Genomic DNA, 20124 nt, shown 5'->3' with positions numbered 1-20124 from the left:
GATTTAAAAAAAAACACTTTAATGTTCATGTTTGTAAGGAAAAAAAAACAGCAGCCTGTGCATGAAGTTTTAGAAATCTCATTCACTTTGCTGGTAGTGTAGAATGCTACTTTTTTCAGCATCAAAAATGCATCATGTGAACCAGCCCTACAGATTCATACTATATCTTAATGACAATGTGCACAATTTGCAGGTTACAAATCGTTCTGCTATCAGATTCTAACAGATTTTAACTAACCTGAAAATGACTATGATTATTACTATTTTACACATCATTAGTGGTCACCAGCACTATATAATTAAACGAAACAGAAGTTTTTTACATTTTTGAGTAGTAGTATGGCTGTATAGATGCTTGTTCCACAATGAAAGTGACTTTTTTTTGCAGAGATCTGATGTGCCAGTTGTAAGAAATGTAATGTAAAAACCATATGCAAATTACTTGGTAAGTGCACTGGGGCATGTCTTAGAAGAAGCTATCCAAGTGCATTGAGGCGCCTCTAGTACACTTCCAGTTGGATTTGCATATGGCTTCTACATTAGATTTCTCATAACTGGTACATTTAAAAAAAAATATATATAATTTTTATTGGGAGACAAGCTTTTATACAGACATATTACTATGAAAAATGTGCTGATGTCTAAGGCCGGCGTCACACTGGCGAGTTTTAAGGAAGTATGAGCGCATAAACTACGTCCGTAAAATTCGCATTACACACGGCCCAATGAATCTCTATGGCCCAGCTCCTATCAGCCGTATATTACGCATCCGTAATATACGGTCTTGTACAGCTGTAGAAAATCGCAGCATGCTGCGTTTGTCACCGTATTGCGCAAAAAAATAGCCAATGAAAGTCTATGGGGGCGAGAAAAATATGGATTCCACATGGACCAGCAGTGTGACTTGCGAGAAATACGCAGCGGTGTTAGTGAAAAGCCGGTAATTCAATTGCCGGCTTTTCATTTCTCCTTCACAAACCCGACAGGATATGAGACATGGTTTACATACAGTAAACCATCTCATATCCCCTTTTTTTTTGCATATTCCACACTACTAATGTTAGTAGTGTGTATGTGCAAAATTTGGGCGCTGTAGCTGCTAAAATAAAGGGTTAAATGGCGGAAAAAATTGGCGTGGGCTCCCGCGCAATTTTCTCTGCCAGAGTGGTAAAGCCAGTGACTGACGGCAGATACTAATAGCCAGGAGAGGGTCCATGGTTATTGCCCCCCCCCTGGCTACAAACATCTGCCCCCAGCCACCCCAGAAAAGGCACATCTGGAAGATGCGCCTATTCTGGCACTTGGCCACTCTCTTCCCACTCCCGTGTAGCGTGTAAATCCATCTGAAGGGGTTAAATCATTTTACAGGCAGGAGCTGGGCTAAAGCACTCGCTCGTGCCTGTAAACCCCGGGTGCTGAAAGGAAAGCAGAGTGATCTGTACTTACATTGAGTCGCCCTCTGCTGGATGTCCTCATGAACTGGAGCCTTGGAAAAGTTCCCACGCTCGAGTTCATATGAGTTCATCCAGCAGGGGGCGCCTCACCGCGACTCAAGGTAACTACAGATAACCCAGCTTTCCTTTCAGCACCCGGGGTTTACAGGCACGAGTGAGTGCTTTAGCACAGCTCCTGCCTGTAAAATGATTTAACCCCTTCAGATGGATTTACTTCGTGGGACGTGACAGATCAACAGAAGGTATGTATATTGTTGGTTTATTATTTTGCAGAGAGAGGGTCCTCAGGTGGATTGAGAGAGCAATAAAATATTAAAACAACCTGTGTGTTTATTTCATTAAAATACTTTTTAATAATGTGTGTGTTTTTTTAACCCTTTCATACAATTGGATTAATAATGGATAGGTGACATAATTGACACCTCTCCATTATTAATGTGGCTTAATGTCACCTTACAAGCAAGGTGACATTAACCCTTCATTACCCCATATCCCACCGCTACACGGGAGTGAGAAGAGAGTGGTCAAGTGCCAGAATAGGCACATCTTCCAGATGTGCCTTTTCTGGGGTGGCTGGGGGCAGATGTTTGTAGCCAGGGGGGGCCAATAACCATGGACCCTCTCCTGGCTATTAATATCTGCCCTCAGTCACTGGCTTTACCACTCAGGCGGAGAAAACTGCGCGAGAGCCCACGCCAATTTTTTCAGCCATTTAACCCTTTATTTTAGCAGCTACAGCGCCCAAATTTTGCACATACTCACTACTAACATTAGTACTGTGGAATATGCAAAAAAAAAGGGGATATGAGATGGTTTACTGTATGTAAACCATGTCTCATATCATGTCGGGTTTGGGAAGGAGAAATGAAAAGCCGGCAATTGAATTACCGGCTTTTCACATATATCGCGCTGAATTAAATATAAATACAGAATATATATATATGTGTCTCAATGACATATATATATATATATATATATATATATATATATATATACTGTATATATGTTTTAACGAACATTTGAGCACATAAATCCATTAGATGTCGGTTTTGCAAGCCTGCGAGAAAATATCGCAGTACGGATGCCATACAGATTACATACGGAGGATGCCATGCGCAAAATACGCTGACACACCCTGCCTATGGATGACATACGGACCACTATTTTGGGGACTTTTCTGCGTATTACGGCCGTAAAAAACGGACCGTATTTACATACGCTGAGTGTGAGGCCGGCCTAACTCTTAGCAGTCTCAGAATCCTTCAACCACCTGAACTAAATCCCTCAAAAGAGCAAACACTTGTCTCCAGCAGCTGATAGGACTTCACTAGTTACATCAGATGGGCTTGAGAAATAACACATCAAATACCTGGACCGGCTAGGGGATTTGTTGTCTTTGATGTTTGATTTCATGTTAGAAATATGGCTAAAGTAAAAGAGTGATCCAAAATTTTAAAGAGATTGTTCACTTTTGGGACCTTTTTTTAATTTAAATGCATGGATTTGGAGCTAAAGATAATTCTTGGATCTCATAAAAAAATGTTGCACCATTTGGCTTCTACAGACGTTGTTTTCCCAATTCAGCTGGACTCCAATGAAGGAGTAGAACCATCTCGAGGAGGATCACAAGGAAATGGACAGCATGTGACTTAAGTATGAGTGTCTGAGCAAAGGGTCTGAATACTTATGACCATGTGATATTTCAGTTTTTCTTTTTTAATAAATTTGCAAAAATTACTACATTTCTGTCTTTTTTTTCAATCAAGATGGGGTGCAGAGTGCACATTAATGAGAAAAAAATGAACTTTTTTGAATTTACCAAATGGAGGCAATGAAACAACGAGTGAAAATTTTAAAGGGGTCTGAATACTTTCCATAACCACTGAACCTTCTGTTTGGAGAAAAGAGCTTCAATCTCCAATACATCTTCAGCATGAGTTGTGTTAATCTGTGGAACAGAAGACCTCAGGAGCCGGGCACAACGGGAACACTCAATGGTTTAAAAAAAAGCTTCATCACTTATGTAAATGTTTAGGATTCTTGCTCGGAATGTCGATCCAGTCTGATTGACACTCGGGATCAGGAGGCAAAATTTGCCTTTTTTTGGTTCATGCATTATTTTATTTTGCCTTCTTCTAGGAGTGTAGGAAGGAGCAAATCTCTAAAATGTTTATCCATACTTCTCCCCTTCAATCACATCCTTCTCTTCCATGCATTGGATGAACATGATGCAACTTAATATCAAACTTTCTAATAAATCTGAACCACGTTGCTGGATGAGGATTAATCTGTGCCCTGGAAAACGTTATTTGGAGGGAAAGTTTATTTTAATATTTCCTATATATTAAAAAAATACATAGTACAGAGAATATCATGAGATAGGTCCTGGGAATAATTAGTAAAACACAGATTAGTGGCTGCACTTTGTTCCTTTTTGTTTGTATTTGGTCAGGTCAGTGTCCCCCGTGGTTCTTACTGTGCCAACTATTGTGCAATGATACTTTTTTAGGTTTTAAAGGCTTCTTCAGGCCAAACATTTTACTAGTGAAGTCAAGACAGAGAAGCTTCCCATCAGCAGAAAAACCAAGCTCCAGAACAAGTCAGTGACAATGCTGCTTTTCTTTTTGGTATTTCTTTTTTCATCCTTTTGCCAGCCGGCAGAGTCGGCCTACAACTGCACAGCATGCCACGAAAGACAATGTCCACCAATGATAACGCCCTGCCCTGGAAGGGAAGCCATAGATCCATGTGGGTGCTGTCGACATTGTGCCAAGCAAGAAGGAGAGATCTGTGGAGGCTCGGACTGGGAATATGGCTATTGTGAGAATCGCTATAAATGTGCAGCGATCAATGGCACGGGACTGGTGGAAATCCCCAACATAGGAGTCTGCAAAGGTAAAATTATTGTAATGGAGTAGTAGACAAGTAACAAGAACATATAGAGAAGGGAGTAGATGTCTACGAGGTATCTAGGGGGCACCCTCTTCTTCTAGGGAATTCTCAGACAATAGAGGTAACACGTTGTGTTTCGGACCCTCATCCAGTAGCTGTAGTGACTCCGAAGACCATGTGAGGCGCTGTGGACAATTTGAACATTTCCCAACTGATGTTCCCTCTATTGTCTTAACTACACCAAATCTACAAGGCTCTTGTTTCTATAGTCATGGTGTCTGTTGGTAATGGGGAGAATGAGATACGGAGAAATGAAGATGACCGGCCTTGGAGGATGGTCATTCAGTTGTTTAATTTTGCAGAATAAAGCAGATCACAGACATGGCACAAAACTAAAGTCATTTCAAATTGCAATCTTTGGTGGAAGTTGAAGAAAATAGTTCATGACAAGGCTCCAAAGCTGATCTGGCAACAGCAATCAGAGAAAGTTGGAGCCAGATTGATGAGTACTGACACTCATTAAGTCCATGCCTCAGAGACTGCAAGCTGTTATAAAAGCAAGAGGTGGTGCAACAAAATACTAGTGATGTTTTGGAGTGTTTTTTTGATTGTTTGTTTTTCATGATTCCATAATTTTTTCCCTCAGAATTGATAGATTCCATAATTTTTTCCCTATGCTTGGTTAAAAAAAGTAACCATTACTGACTACCACATTCTTTGTTCTTGATTTCTTTTAGCGTCTCTTAAAGCCAGAAAGTTGCCATTTGAAATGACTTTAGTTTTGTGCCATGTTTGTGATCTGCTTTTTTTATTCAAAATTAAACAACTGAATGAACATCCTCCAAGGCCGGTGATTCCATAATTTTTGCCAGGGATTGTTGCAGGACATTCCCCCCAAATCTGGGATGGTTGGGAGCTATAGTATATCTGCCTTGTATCTTGTTGCTGTGCTCAGTCTTGCTATTGTGTATAACGTGTAATATGAAACTGTCTTCCACAACCTCACCTTTGTAGCAGACGTTGTCTGTTCATCACCCCTACACAGCTGTTTCTGTTTCAGTTAATTACACATGAAATGAGTGTCATTATTCCCTGTCTGGTATAATTGGTTAGTCATACTCCTCCTGACTATAATCCTACAAAGTACCCCATTTTGAGTAAGTGTCCCGAGGAGATTGATGCTGGTTTGAGGACAAAGGTTGGGTCACACCAAGTATTGATGTGACTTAGATTTCTCTTCTGTTCATCACTTTGCATTTTGTTAATTGATAAAGAATAAACTATTAACACTTCTATTTTTGACAGCATTCTTGCTTTGCAGTATTTTTTCTACCTGTCTAAACTTTTGCACAGTACTGAATATGTGCAATGTACATCCAAATCATTCCTTCTTATTTTTCTCTGCTACAGATATGCCTGCTTACGGAAGATCAACAGCTTACTTTGAAGATGATGATGAGAACTGTCCGGAGCAGTCTGGTTGCTATAAAGTCATGGGGATGTGTGACTGTATCACTAAGCGTACATGCATACCAGACTTCAGCATGTCCAAATACGACCCTCTATATTGTGATCCCAAATATGATACACGTAAGTTTATTAAGGGGAACCCATCATCAACTTTTACCTCCCGAATGATTTATATGATTGTGTATCCTTTTAAAATATAAACTAATCAATCCTTTTTATGATCCCAAAGTTCTGTTTCAGCTCTGAAAAATTGTGTTTTGAAGCTCAGTCTGGAAGTGAATTGTTGCGTGATGACGCACTTACAGCTTCTTAGCTTCACGCTGTATTTCCTAATTAGCGAAACCCTCCACCGGCTGATTGACAGGTCAGTGACCAGTGTACCAGAGCAAACGACCTGTCCATCAGCCTGGGGGGAAGGTGCTACTTGATTGGAAATACAGCGTGAGTCTGAGAAGCTGTAAGTGCGTCACCAGGTTCGTTTTCCTGCAGCGGATTCGTCGGCAGATTTTCTGCCTTTCAAGTATAGAGAGCGGGACACTTCCTTTCCTAGCGGAAGCTGCCTGGAGCATGAATGTGTCACTCTTTTTGACCACTTTAAAGGGAACCTGTTGCCCCCAAAATCAAGGTGAGCTAAGCCCACCGGCATCAGGGGCTTATCAACAGCATTCTGGAATGCTGTAGATAAGCCCCCGATGTAACCTGAAAGATGAGAAAAACAGGTTAGATTATACTCACCTGGGGGCGGTTCCGGTTCTGTTCTTGTCCGATGGGCGGCGCGGTCCGGGGCCTCCCATCTTCATACGATGACGTCCTCTTCTTGTCTTCTTGCCGCAGCTCTGGAGCAGGCGTACTTTGTCTGCCCTGTTGAGGGCAGAGCAAAGTACTGCAGTGCGCAGGCGCCGGGCCTCTCTGACCTTTCCCGGCGCCTGCGCACTGCAGTACTTTGTTCTGCCCTCAACAGGGCAGACAAAGTACACCTGTGCCGGAGCCGCAGCGTGAAGACCAGAAGAGGACGTCATCACAAGAAGATGGGAGGCCCCGGACCAGACCGCGACGCCCATCGGACCGGACCGCAGCGGGGCCGCCCCCTGGGTGAGTATAATCTAACCTCTTTTTCTCATCTTTCAGGATACATCGGGGGCTTATCTACAGCATTACAGATGTAGATAAGCCCCTGATGCCAGTGGGCTTAGCTCACCTTGATTTTGGGGGTGACAGGATGCATTAAAGGTTTCCGAACCCAGAAGTGGTTAAAAATAGTGACAAGATGGATTCGTCGGCAGTTTTGTTGCCTTTCAAGTATAGAGAGCGGGACACTTCCTTTCCTAGCGGAAGCTGCCTGGAGAATGAACGTGTCACTCCTTTAGACTACTTTAAGGTTTACAAACCCAGAAGTGGTTAAAAATAGTGACACTAGATGGAACTGGTGCACAGCAATGTCTTTTTGACATGGTTGTGCATTATGTTCATTTTACGGGGCACTGTGGCGGCTAGGGTTGAGCGAAACGGGTCGATCATTTTCAAAAGTCGCCGACTTTTGGCTAAGTCGGCGTCTCATGAAACCCGATCCGACCCCTGTGCTTGTCGGCCATGCGGTACGCGACTTTCGCGCCAAAGTCGCGTTTCAATGACGCGAAAAGCGCCATTTCTCAGCCAATGAAGGTGAACGCAGAGTGTGGGCAGCGTGATGACATAGATCCTGGTCCCCACCATCTTAGAGAAGGGCATTGCAGTGATTGGCTTGCTGTCTGCGGCGTCACAGGGGCTATAAAGGGGCGTTCCCGCCGACCGCCATCTTACTGCTGCTGATCTGAGCTTAGGGACAGGTTGCTGCCGCTTCATCAGAAGCAGGGAGAGCGTTAGGCAGGGTCCACTAACCACCAAACCGCTTGTGCTGCAGCGATTTCCACTGTCCAACACCACCTTCGGTGTGCAGGGACTGTGGAAGCTATTTTTTTTTTTTTTTCCCCTCAGCGCTGTAGCTCATTGGGCTGCCCTAGAAGGCTCCGTGATAGCTGTATTGCTGTGTGTACGCCACTGTGGAAACCAACTGCTTTTTTCAAAGCACATATCCTCTTGTTCCTTCCTTTCTGCACAGCTATCTTTTCTGTTTTTCCACACTTTTTATTTAATTTGTGCATCAGTCCACTCCTATTGCTGCCTGCCATACCTGGCTTACATTACTGCAGGGAGATAGTAATTGTAGGACAGTTTTTTTTTTTTTTTTGTTTTTTTTTTTTGTGGGAGATTAAGATTGGCATTTCTGCTACAGTGCCATCCCTGTGTGTGCCATCTCTCACTGAGTGGGCCATAGAAAGCCTATTTATTTTTTCCGTGATTTGTGTTCTAAAATCTACCTCAACACAAAAACAGTACATCAATCAGTGGGAGAAAAATATTGGCCTCAGTCAGGGCTTGTGTGCCACTGCTGTGTGTGCTATCTCTCATTCAGTGGGCTATAGCAAGCCTATTTTTTTTTTTTTTTTTTAATATTATTTGGTTTCTAATTCTCCCTGAAAAAAAAAAAAAAAACCTAAAAAAACAGTGGGAGAATAATATTGCCCTTTCAGCTTGTGTGCCAGTCTTGACTCCTGGGTGTGCCACCTCTCTCCCTCTCATTCAGTGGGCCATAGAAAGCCTATTTATTTTTTTTTTTAAATATTATTGGGTTTCTAAAGTCTCCCTGAAAAAACAAAAAATACATAAAAAAACAGTGGGAGAGTAATATTGCCCTTTCAGCTTGTGTGCCAGTCTTGACTCCTGGGTGTGCCACCTCTCTCCCTTTCATTCAGTGGGCCATAGAAAGCCTATTTATTTTTTGGTTTTTTTAATATTATTTGGTTTCTAAAGTCTCCCTGAAAATAAAAAAAAAAAATACATAAAAAAACAGTGGGAGAGTAATATTGCCATTTCAGCTTGTGTGCCAGTCTTGACTCCTGGGTGTGCCACCTCTGTCCCTCTCATTCAGTGGGCCATAGAAAGCCTTGTTTTTTGTTTTTTTTTTAAATATTATTTGGTTTCTAAAGTCTCCCTGAAAATAAAAAAAAAATACATAAAAAAACAGTGGGAGAGTAATATTGCCATTTCAGCTTGTGTGCCAGTCTTGACTCCTGGGTGTGCCACCTCTCTCTCTAATTGTGGGCCATAGAAAGCCTTTTTATTTTTTTCCTTCATTTGTGTTTTAAAATCAACCTCAACACAAAAACACTACATCAATCAGTGGGAGAAAAATATTGGCCTCAGTCAGGGCTTGTGTGCCACTCCTGTGCGTGCCATCTCTCATTCAGTGGGCCATAGAAAGCCTTGTTTTTTTGTTTTTTTTTTAAATATTATTTGGTTTCTAAAGTCTCACAGAGAAAAAAAAAAAAATAAATTAGGTGGGAGATTAATATTGACATTAGTGCTTGAGTGACAGTCCTGCGTGTGTGTCATCTCTGTGATTTGGTGTCACAGAAAACAGAGTGTGTAACATTGTGCCTGATTTTCCTTGTGGTCTCACCAACCTGTTAAGGGATATTGAAATCATACTGAAGTTATAGCTCACCGTGTAAGTTGTTTGACAGCAACAAATAAAGTTAGTTTGGTTACGATTTTTAAACAATGAGGAAGTCTGGTGCAAGAGGTCGTCGTGGGCGTTCATTGTCAGCTGGTAATGATGGTAGTGGTAGTGGAGCATCAGGTGGTCGTGGGGATAAAAATATTCCACCTAAGTCTGGAGCTGTGGAGCCAGTTTCGTCGTCAGGCTACACAAGGCCTCGAACGCTCTCTTTTCTGGGAGTAGGAAAACCGCTTTTAAAGGCTGAGCAGCAACAGCAAGTTTTGGCTTACATTGCAGACTCAGCCTCTAGCTCTTTTGCCTCCTCTTCCGAAACTGGTAAATGTAAAAGCAGCGCGTCGCTTGTGGATGTTCACGGTCAGGGACAAGTCGCTTCCTTGTCCTCCTCAGCAAAAACTACAACAAGAGAGAAGGATGCAGCAGGCGACACAACGGGTCACTCCATGGAGCTCTTTACACATACCGTCCCTGGCTTAGAAAGTGAAACATTTAACAGGCCATGCCCATTACAAGTAGATTCTGACATGGAGTGCACTGATGCACAGCCACAGCCAGAGTACTATGCTGCTCCTTTGACTCAGACCACCACATTGCCCTCTCAGGGTACAGATCCACAATCAGACCCTGATGAGACTATGTTGCCCCGCCACGAACGCTATACCACCGACCGACACAGTGACACAGACGAAGTTGCACACGAGCTCGAAGAGGAGGTAATAGATGACCCAGTTATTGACCCCGATTGGCAGCCATTGGGGGAACAGGGTGCAGGCGGCAGTAGTTCAGAAGCGGAGGTGGAGGAGGGGCCGCAGCAGGCATCAACATCGCAACAGGTTCCATCTGCCGGGCCCGTATCTGGCCCAAAACGCGTGTCAAAGCCAAAACCTGTTGGAGGACAGCGTGGCCATCCGGTTAAAGCTCAGTCTGCAATCCCTGAAAAGGGATCCGAGTCTAGGAAGAGTGCAGTCTGGCATTTTTTTAAACAACATCCAACTGATCAGCGCAAAGTCATCTGTCAAAAATGTTCAACTAGCTTAAGCAGAGGTCAGAATCTGAAAAGTCTAAATACTAGTTGCATGCATAGACACTTAACCACCATGCATTTTCAAGCCTGGACTAACTACCAAACGTCCCTTAAGGTTGTAGCACCCTCGGCCAATGAAGCTAGTCAGCAACGCAACATCCCTTCCGTCACTGTAAGGCCACCATTTTCCGCACCACCGGCAGTATCTGTGCAGGTTTCTTTGCCAGCCAAAAGCAGTCAGGGTCAGGGAATCACCAGTTTAGTAGGAGGAAATATTGCATCTAGGGCACCGGCGGAAACAATACCGTCTCCAACCGTCTCTCAGTCTGCCATGTACACCGGCACACCCGAAAGTTCCACGATCTCCTGCTCTCCAGTCCAGCTCACCCTACATGAGACTCTGGTTAGAAAAAGGAAGTACTTATCCTCGCATCCGCGTACACAGGGTTTTAACGCCCACATAGCTAGACTAATCTCGTTAGAGATGATGCCCTACCGTTTAGTTGAAAGCGAAGCTTTTAAAGCCCTGATGGAGTACGCTGAACCACGATACGAGCTACCTAGTCGACACTTTTTTTCCAGAAAAGCCATCCCAGCCCTGCACCAGCATGTTAAACAGCGCATCGTCCATGCACTTAGGCAATCTGTGAGTACAAAGGTGCACCTGACTACAGATGCATGGACCAGTAGGCATGGCCAGGGACGTTATGTGTCCATCACGGCACACTGGGTGAATGTGGTGGATGCAGGGTCCACAGGCGACATCAATTTAGGGACAGTTGTGCCTAGCCCACGGTCTAGGAAACAGTTGGCTGTAGGCGTTCGCACCCCCTCCTCCTCCTCCTCGTCCTCCTGCAGAAGCTACAGCTCTTCCACAGAACGCAGTCGGCCAACCACTCCATCGGCAGATGACACTGTTGCACACCAGTTGTCCCATTATGGGCCAGCTACTGCCAAGCGTCAGCAGGCTGTATTGGCTATGAAGTGTTTGGGCGACAACAGACACACCGCGGAAGTTCTGTCCGAGTTCTTGCAACAAGAAACGCAGTCGTGGCTGGGCACAGTAGATCTTGAGGCAGGCAAGGTAGTGAGTGATAACGGAAGGAATTTCATGGCTGCCATCTCCCTTTCCCAACTGAAACACATTCCTTGCCTGGCTCACACCTTAAACCTGGTGGTGCAGTGCTTATTGAAAACTTATCCTGGGTTCTCCGACCTGCTCCTCAAAGTGCGTGCACTTTGCTCACATATCCGACGTTCGCCTGTACACGCCAGCCGTATGCAGACCTATCAGCGGTCTTTGAACCTTCCCCAGCATCGCCTAATCATAGACGTTGCAACAAGGTGGAACTCAACACTGCACATGCTTCAGAGACTGTGCGAACAGAGGCGTGCTGTTATTTATTTGTGGGAGGATACACGGGCAGGCAGTAGGATGGCAGACATGGAGTTGTCAGGTGTGCAGTGGTCGAAGATACAAGACATGTGTCAAGTCCTTCAGTGTTTTGAGGAATGCACACGGCTGGTTAGTGCAGACAACGCCGTAATAAGCATGAGCATCCCCCTAATGCGTCTGCTGATGCAAAGTTTGACGCACATAAAGGAGCAGGCGTCTGCACCAGAGGAAGAGGGAAGCCTTGATGACAGTCAGCCATTGTCTGGTCAGGGCAGTGTACAGGACGAGGTAGCGGGCGAAGAGGAGGTGGAGGACGAGGAGGATGATGGGGATGAGTATATTTTTAATGCGGAAACTTTCACGGGGGCACAGGAAATTGGTTGCGTGTCACGGCCGGGTTCTGGTTTTTTGAGGGACACAAGTGACGTAGATTTGCCTGCAACTGCCCCTCAACCAATCACAACCGGAGATTTGACAACTGGAACTTTGGCCCACATGGCGGATTATGCCTTACGTATCCTAAAAAGGGACACACGCATTACGAAAATGATGAACGATGACGATTACTGGTTGGCCTGCCTCCTTGATCCACGCTATAAAGGCAAATTGCAAAATATTATGCCACATGAGAACTTGGAACTAATATTAGCAACCAAACAATCAACTCTTGTTGACCGTTTGCTTCAGGCATTCCCAGCACACAGCGCACGTGATCGTTCTCACACAAGCTCCAGGGGGCAGCAGACTAGGAGTGTTAGGGGTGCACACATCAGAAGTGGCGTTGGACAGAGGGGTTTTCTGACCAGGTTGTGGAGTGATTTTGCTATGACCGCAGACAGGACAGGTACTGCTGCATCAATTGAAAGTGACAGGAGACAACATTTGTCCAGTATGGTTACTAACTATTTTTCATCCCTTATCGATGTTCTCCCTCAACCGTCATTCCCATTTGATTACTGGGCCTCCAAATTAGACACCTGGCCAGAATTGGCAGAATATGCATTGCAGGAGCTTGCTTGCCCGGCAGCAAGTGTCCTATCAGAAAGAGTATTCAGTGCTGCAGGTTCAATATTAACCGAAAAAAGGACTCGTCTGGCTACCCAAAATGTTGACGATCTAACATTCATTAAAATGAACCACAACTGGATTTCGAAATCTTTTGCCCCACCTTGCCCGGCCGACACCTAGCTTTCCTATGAAAAGCTCTTGCCTGTGAATTACTTTTCTAATGTCTAATTTGCTGCAGCTGATTGTACAGCATACGACATGTTTACACCTCCCTAAATGGCAAAACTCCCCACACGGGGCCGTGGTATCGCGACTTGGCGCAAGCACCCGTGAGACTGCTGTTTGTCTGAAGAGGTGGGTGTGCTCGCTTTTGGTTGACGGCATTGCTACTGGGTCCCTCATAGTACAATGTAGTGTCTCTGGCGGTGGTGGTGCGCACCCAACGTCAGACACACCGTTGTAACATGAGGGGCCCTGGGGCGGTCCCGCCGGCCTCAAGAGAGTTCCCCCCTACCCCAGCTCAAAATGTGCTCTACCACGTGCAAAATTATGTCGCACAGCTCCACCAATCTTTAGTCTATTCGCTGACATCATTCAATGTCTGGCACTGACAATACAAATTTGTAGACATCTATGATGCAACTTAAAGTAGTCTGTGTCTGTGTCCTATATTGGCACCATTAAATAGTTACTGCCAAATTACAATGTCAGAAACTCAGTAGATGAGCCCACCCCTGTACCTAAGTATGCCACCTTTTTTTTTTGTTTTGGTTGTTTTGCGAGACATTAACATCTATTTATATTTTGGGAGTACTGGGACAGACACTCCTTGCACTACTCCTCCACTCACCACCAAGCTGCCTGTGTATCCATGTAACCGCTGTAAAACTGCCATGAGCCTATTGTTTGTTATTTTAGGCCTTTGATAGCCTGTCTGCGGTCCCTACTTTAAATACTCCTCCACTGACCACCAAGCTGCCTGCCCGTGTATCCATGTAACCGCTGTGAAACTGCCATGAGCCTATTGTTTGTTATGTTAGGCCTTTGATAGCCTGTCTGCGGTCCCTACTTTAAATACTCCTCCACTGACCAGACCACTGCTGCCCGTGTACCCCTGGAACCAATTATAAAGTGCCTACAGCCAGCCCATTTTCTTATGTTAGGCCTTTGAAGCCTGTCTGCGGTCCCTACTTTAAATACTCCTCCACTGACCAGACCACTGCTGCCCGTGTACCCCTGGAACCAATTATAAAGTGCCTACAGCCAGCCCATTTTCTTATGTTAGGCCTTTGAAGCCTGTCTGCGGTCCCTACTTTAAATACTCCTCCACTCACCACCACCAAGCTGCCTGCCCGTGTATCCATGTAACCGCTGTGAAACTGCCATGAGCCTATTGTTTGTTATTTTAGGCCTTTGATAGCCTGTCTGCGGTCCCTACTTTAAATACTCCTCCACTCACCACCAAGCTGCCTGCCCGTGTATCCATGTAACCGCTGTGAAACTGCCATCATGAGCCTATTGTTTGTTATGTTAGGCCTTTGATAGCCTGTCTGCGGTCCCTACTTTAAATACTCCTCCACTGACCAGACCACTGCTGCCCGTGTACCCCTGGAACCAATTATAAAGTGCCTACAGCCAGCCCATTTTCTTATGTTAGGCCTTTGAAGCCTGTCTGCGGTCCCTACTTTAAATACTCCTCCACTCACCACCACCAAGCTGCCTGCCCGTCTATCCATGTAACCGCTGTAAAACTGCAATGAGCCTATTGTTTGTTATTTTAGGCCTTTGATAGCCTGTCTGCGGCCCCTACTTGCAATACTCCTCCACTGACCACAATGCTGCCTGGAGTGCCTGCCTGTGTATCCATGTAACCGATGTAAAACTGCCATGACTGCCTACTGTTTGTTATTTTAGGCCTTTGATAGCCTGTCTGCAGCCCCTACTTGCAATACTCCTCCACTGACCACACCAATGCTGCCCGTGTACCCCTGGAACCTATTTAAAAGTTCATAGAGCCTAGTTATATATTTTATTTACTATTAATAAGGCCATGATGGACTACGCTGTACCACGCTACAAGCTAACCAGTCGACACTTCTTTTGCGAGAAAAGCCATCCCAACCCTCCACCAGCATGTAGAAGACCGCATTGTCCATGCACTCTGGCAATCTGTGAGTACAAAGGTGCACCTGACAACAGACGCATGGACCTGTAGGCATGGCCACGGAAGATTACGTGTCCATTACGGCGCAATGGGTTAATGTGGTGGATGCATGGTCCACAGGGGACAGCCTACTAAGTCTGTCTGCAGTCCCTAATTCAAATTGTGCTCCACTGTCTAAATCGGAACTTCCACCTTCTGGCTTTCGGCCTATAGTATCAGAAATTAAACTGCATTTGGCCTTCAACTTTGGTTAGGGCCTACTAACGGCTTCTGCCCCTCCCTGGTGTTGCCCTCAACTAAATAAAGCTGAGCTTCAACCTTCTGCTCCAAATTACCATTTTGAAAAATGCAATAGGCTTTTCAGGCCTACTAAAGGAGTCTGTCTGTGTGCCCCTCCCTGGTGTTGTCCTCAACTAAATAAAGCTGAGCTTCAACCTTCCGGCTCTCATTATGTGGTTTTAAAAAAAAAAAAGGTGGTTAGGGCCTACTAACGGCTTCTGCCCCTCCCTGGTGTTGTCCTCAACTAAATAAAGCTGAGCTTCAACCTTCCGGCTCTCATTATGTGGTTTTAAAAAAAAAAATGGTGGTTAGGGCCTACTAACGGCTTCTGCCCCTCCCTGGTGTTGTCCTCAACTAAATAAAGCTGAGCTTCAACCTTCCGGCTCTCATTATGTGGTTTTAAAAAAAAAAAAGGTGGTTAGGGCCTACTAACGGCTTCTGCCCCTCCCTGGTGTTGTCCTCAACTAAATAAAGCTGAGCTTCAACCTTCCGGCTCTCATTATGTGGTTTTAAAAAAAAAAAGGTGGTTAGGGCCTACTAACGGCTTCTGCCCCTCCCTGGTGTTGTCCTCAACTAAATAAAGCTGAGCTTCAACCTTCCGGCTCTCATTATGTGGTTTTAAAAAAAAAAAATGGTGGTTAGGGCCTACTAACGGCTTCTGCCCCTCCCTGGTGTTGTCCTCAACTAAATAAAGCTGAGCTTCAACCTTCCGGCTCTCATTAAGTGGTTTTAAAAAAAAAATGGTGGTTAGGGCCTACTAACGGCTTCTGCCCCTCCCTGGTGTTGCCCTCAACTAAATAAAGCTGAGCTTCAACCTTCTGCTCCAAATTACCATTTTAAAAAATGCAATAGGCTTTTCCGGCCTACTAAAGGTGTCTGCCCCTCCCTGGTGTTGTCCTCAACTGAACAAAGCTGAGCTTCCACATTCTGGCTTTCGCCCTATACTATCAGATATTAAACTGCATTTGGCCTACTAGTGTGGTTAGGCCCTTGAAACAGTGTCTGCTGCTCTTGGGTTTGCTACTCCACTGAACAAAGCAATGCCGCCTGTTTAGTCCTGTTACCAATTTTGAACTGCATGTAGCCTACTTTATTCTTTGGCCCTATATCTGTTTCCTCCTCATCCTGCCCATTGCCCAGCCACTGCTAAATGAGTCTGCTGGTACATTGACCGAGACCACTACATTCCCCTTGTACTCTACACAGCCAGAATCTGTCCCTGCTGAAAGTAAGGTTCCCCTTCCCGCATGTTATACCACCTTACACAGGGACAAAGAGGAAGGTGCAGATGAAAGTGCAGGTTCCTTCATCAGGTGGGGGGGCATACTCGTTGGCGACGTCACTGGCACAGGGCCCCTCAGAGTACGCAAAAGTGTCGCTGCTGGTGGGAGGCGCCCCCGCCATGCAAACACACCGCCGTACTTTGAGGGGCCCTGTGCCAGTGGCAATGCGAACGAGTGGGCCCCCCCCCTGCTTGCTCAGGATCACAGCACTTGCAACTTTTAAATAATTACCTTTCCCTGCAACACCGCCGTGACGTAGTCCGCATTTCCTGGGCCCACGAAAAACTTGAGCCGGCCCTACTCCCCCCACAACTTTTGCCAAATGACCCCCAATTCCCTATGCCCAACTATTATTATAAAGTTAATTAAGATTGACAAGCTTCAGAAACAAGAATGGATGTTTTTGGCATTAAAATGGGCACTGTAGGTGTTTTCCTGGCCTCCACTCACTGCCGACTATGCTTCCCCATTGACTTGCATTGGGTTTCGTGTTTCGGTCGATCCCCGACTTTTAGCGATAATCGGCCGACTGCACTCGACTCGACTCTGGACAAAATCGGGTTTCCCAAAACCCTACTCGATCTTAAAAAAATGAAAGTCGCTCAACCCTAGTGGCGGCTTTTTTTTTTAGCTAGATTCCAGGCGGAATCCACCTGAAAATGGACATACCTTCAAGGGTGTGTTCACAAAACTGACTAGCGTCAAAAGACTCTAGGTGTCCATACCCTAATCCTTGTCAACAGCATATACGAGACACTATATTTGCATACTGTCCATTACTTACAAGTGTGAGCCTGATACTCAATTATTACTTGCTCAGGTTTTTTTTTTATCCAGTCCCTGTTGATCAATAATTAAAATATATTGTACTTCTATGCGTTCACTGCTACACAAGATGTCAGTTTGGATCTCATCCTTCTTGGGCTTAATACGGGACATTCAGTTTTCTGTCTATACAGTATATCACAAAAGTTAGTACACCCCTGACATTTTTGTAAATATTTTATTATATCTTTTCATGGGACAAGACTAAAGATCTGACACTTTGATACAATGAAAAACTGTCAGTGTACAGATTGTATAAAAGTGCAAATTTTGGAGTGCCCTTTAAATTACTCAACACACAGCCATTAATGTCTAAACCGCTGACATCAAAAATTGAGTATACCACTAGACGGAAATTGCCAAATTAGCCATTTTCGCTCCCCGGTGTCATGTGACTCATTAGTGTTACAAGGTCTCAGGTGTGAATGGGGAGAAAGTGTGTTACATTTGGGTTATCGCTTTCACACGCTCTAATACTGGTCATGGGAAGTTCAACATGTCTCCTCATGACAAAGAACGCTCTGAGGATCTGAAGAAAAGAATTGTTGCTCTACATAAAGATGGCTGAGGCTATAAGTAGATTGTCAACACCCTGACACTGAGCTGCAGCTTGGTGGCCAAGACCATACAGCGGTGTAACAAGACAGGTACCACTCAGAACCGGCCTCACCATGGTCGACCAAAGAAGTTGAGTGCACGTGCTCAGCATCATATCTTCAATGTTGTCCCGTGAAAAGATAAAATAGAATATTTAAAAAAATGTCAGGGGTGTACTCATTTTTGTAATATAATGCAAATAAATACAGCAGGTGGAATAAGTAATGAGCACGCCATCAATATTCTAAGTAAATATATTTCTAACGGCGCTATTGACATGAAATTCTCACCAGATGTCAGAAACAACCCATCTAATCCAAAACGGGCAAAGAAATCAAACCACAGATGTCCATAAATTGTTATGTGTAATAATGAGAAATGACACAGGGGAAGAGTATTGAACACAAGAAGAAAGAGGTTACATCATCACACGCAGATGCCGTATAATCCAAAACGTCTAACAAATGATTTTTTTAAAAACTCAAAAATAAGCAAATCCCCCCGATGACGAGAAGGCATGACTGTTCTTGTGTGATTCTTCTGCTCCAAAAAGAATAGGGGGTATAAAACCAATTTTTATATATGATGTGTTTTATTTCCTCTTTTTTTTATTTTAGCCGATTATGATCATTTGTTTGTATATCGCTGCACCAGCTATGGCTGCGACCTTGTGGACGGCGAATGTAAATGTGAACGTGGCGTATGTGACCGTAAATTTGAATACAAGGATGAAAAGAGTTGCCACAAAGTGATAAGTATGATTTTACTTCTCTACCTGAGGTACATACTCATGCAAAGTATGGGTCTATATTACCCTACGACGGATGGTCAAGTAAGAAGGACGCTTCTGTACCTTCTCATGGAGGCTCTCTAATCGTTTAATGGGGTAATTACCGACAGTATCAATCAGGTCAAAATTTTCACTCCCAAATTTGCAAAACAAGATGGGGATTGGGTTGGTCACTATGGGCAGTATCTATAATTTTGGTTATTATAAGACCAACTATGAATTTTTGAAATGTTAGGGGTTAGTTAGGACATAATTACATCTGTTCTGTTACAGGAGAGAGGCTGTGTGCCAATGTGACCTGTCCTGGAGAAGAGCCACTGAAGTGTCCACGTGATTCTGTGGCCACAAAACCCCATACTCCTTATGGGCAGTGCTGTCCAACTATACCCAGCAAGTGCACGTGCAACTTCAATTTATGCAACTCCAAGTGTCCGGACGGAAGAAGAAAAGTGATGGCTTGGGAATCAGATGGTATCCCTGGAAGATGCTGCGATAAATTCCTGTGTTTGTTATAAACCGAGAAAAAGGACACATGTGGGGCTCCTCCTGGGCGGGTCCAGAAATATAAGGAGAGCAAAGAATTAGAATACATGAAATGCTTACATAATAGAATGTCTTTAGCATTGTACAAGCCTGCACCATAATTAATTTTTGGCATTCATACAAGGTCATCTGTGTGTCCTCCAACCCAGACCTTCACTGGAATGATGGGTAATCCGCATGTTAGACCCTTGGGTCACACATCATGACCACCCTTTGTCATCACCTCTTAGCTTTCAGATATATTCAATGATCTGTAAGGTTTTCTACAAGTCAATAAAACTTTAATAATTATATGATACAAAGTTCTGCAGCTTTCTAATATAGTTTGTGTTTCAGTTTCTTACTTATTCCCCTGGAAGCTGTCAATGAGTAGAAGCATTAACAGTAGAGATGAGCGAATCTTTTCTAAATAAAAATTCATCAGCTTTGTTGAAAATTCATGAAAAATTTGATTTGCAGTTAACTGCTTCTTTACAAATGGCAAGCACTGCGGAGCAGAGGTGAGCGGATTGATCAGTGGAGAATCGACGTCGCAGTATTGAGCAAGTTCAAATCAAGTTCTTTGCGAACAAATACATTTCTTTTCAGTGTTTTATGAATTTTTTCGCTCTATTTCTATGGCTAAGTTGTGAGGTGTGACATCCTCATAACATCGTAGTTAGTGTGCGCTCTCTGCCTGAACAGTCAGAGGAGGACAGGTGAATATCGCAAGTGCCGGGCCTGAGCGACGAGAGGTGAGTATGTGATTTTTTTATTTTAATCGCAGCATATGGGGCATAATCTATGGAGCATCTTATGGGGCCATTATTAACCTTTGTGCAGCATTATATGGGGCATATATGT

General features: G+C 44.3%; 1 protein-coding gene across 1 annotated transcript; it reads left to right on the top strand.

Annotated features, from left to right (window-relative positions):
* The first annotated feature begins 3996 nt into the window (after positions 1 to 3996).
* LOC143768860 (cysteine-rich motor neuron 1 protein-like) lies at positions 3997 to 19720 on the top strand. The gene is made up of 4 exons (XM_077257484.1): positions 3997 to 4349; positions 5757 to 5936; positions 18566 to 18703; positions 19012 to 19720. The coding sequence occupies exons 1-4, from the start codon at positions 4064 to 4066 to the stop codon at positions 19251 to 19253; spliced, it is 846 nt and encodes a 281-aa protein (XP_077113599.1). The 5' UTR covers positions 3997 to 4063; the 3' UTR covers positions 19254 to 19720.
* Positions 19721 to 20124: the final 404 nt, after the last annotated feature.

This window comes from Ranitomeya variabilis, chromosome 4, assembly GCF_051348905.1.
Source record: "Ranitomeya variabilis isolate aRanVar5 chromosome 4, aRanVar5.hap1, whole genome shotgun sequence".
Taxonomy (NCBI): domain Eukaryota; kingdom Metazoa; phylum Chordata; class Amphibia; order Anura; family Dendrobatidae; genus Ranitomeya; species Ranitomeya variabilis.
Note: the sequence above shows the minus strand (reverse complement) of the source record. Positions and strands in the feature narration are given on the sequence as shown.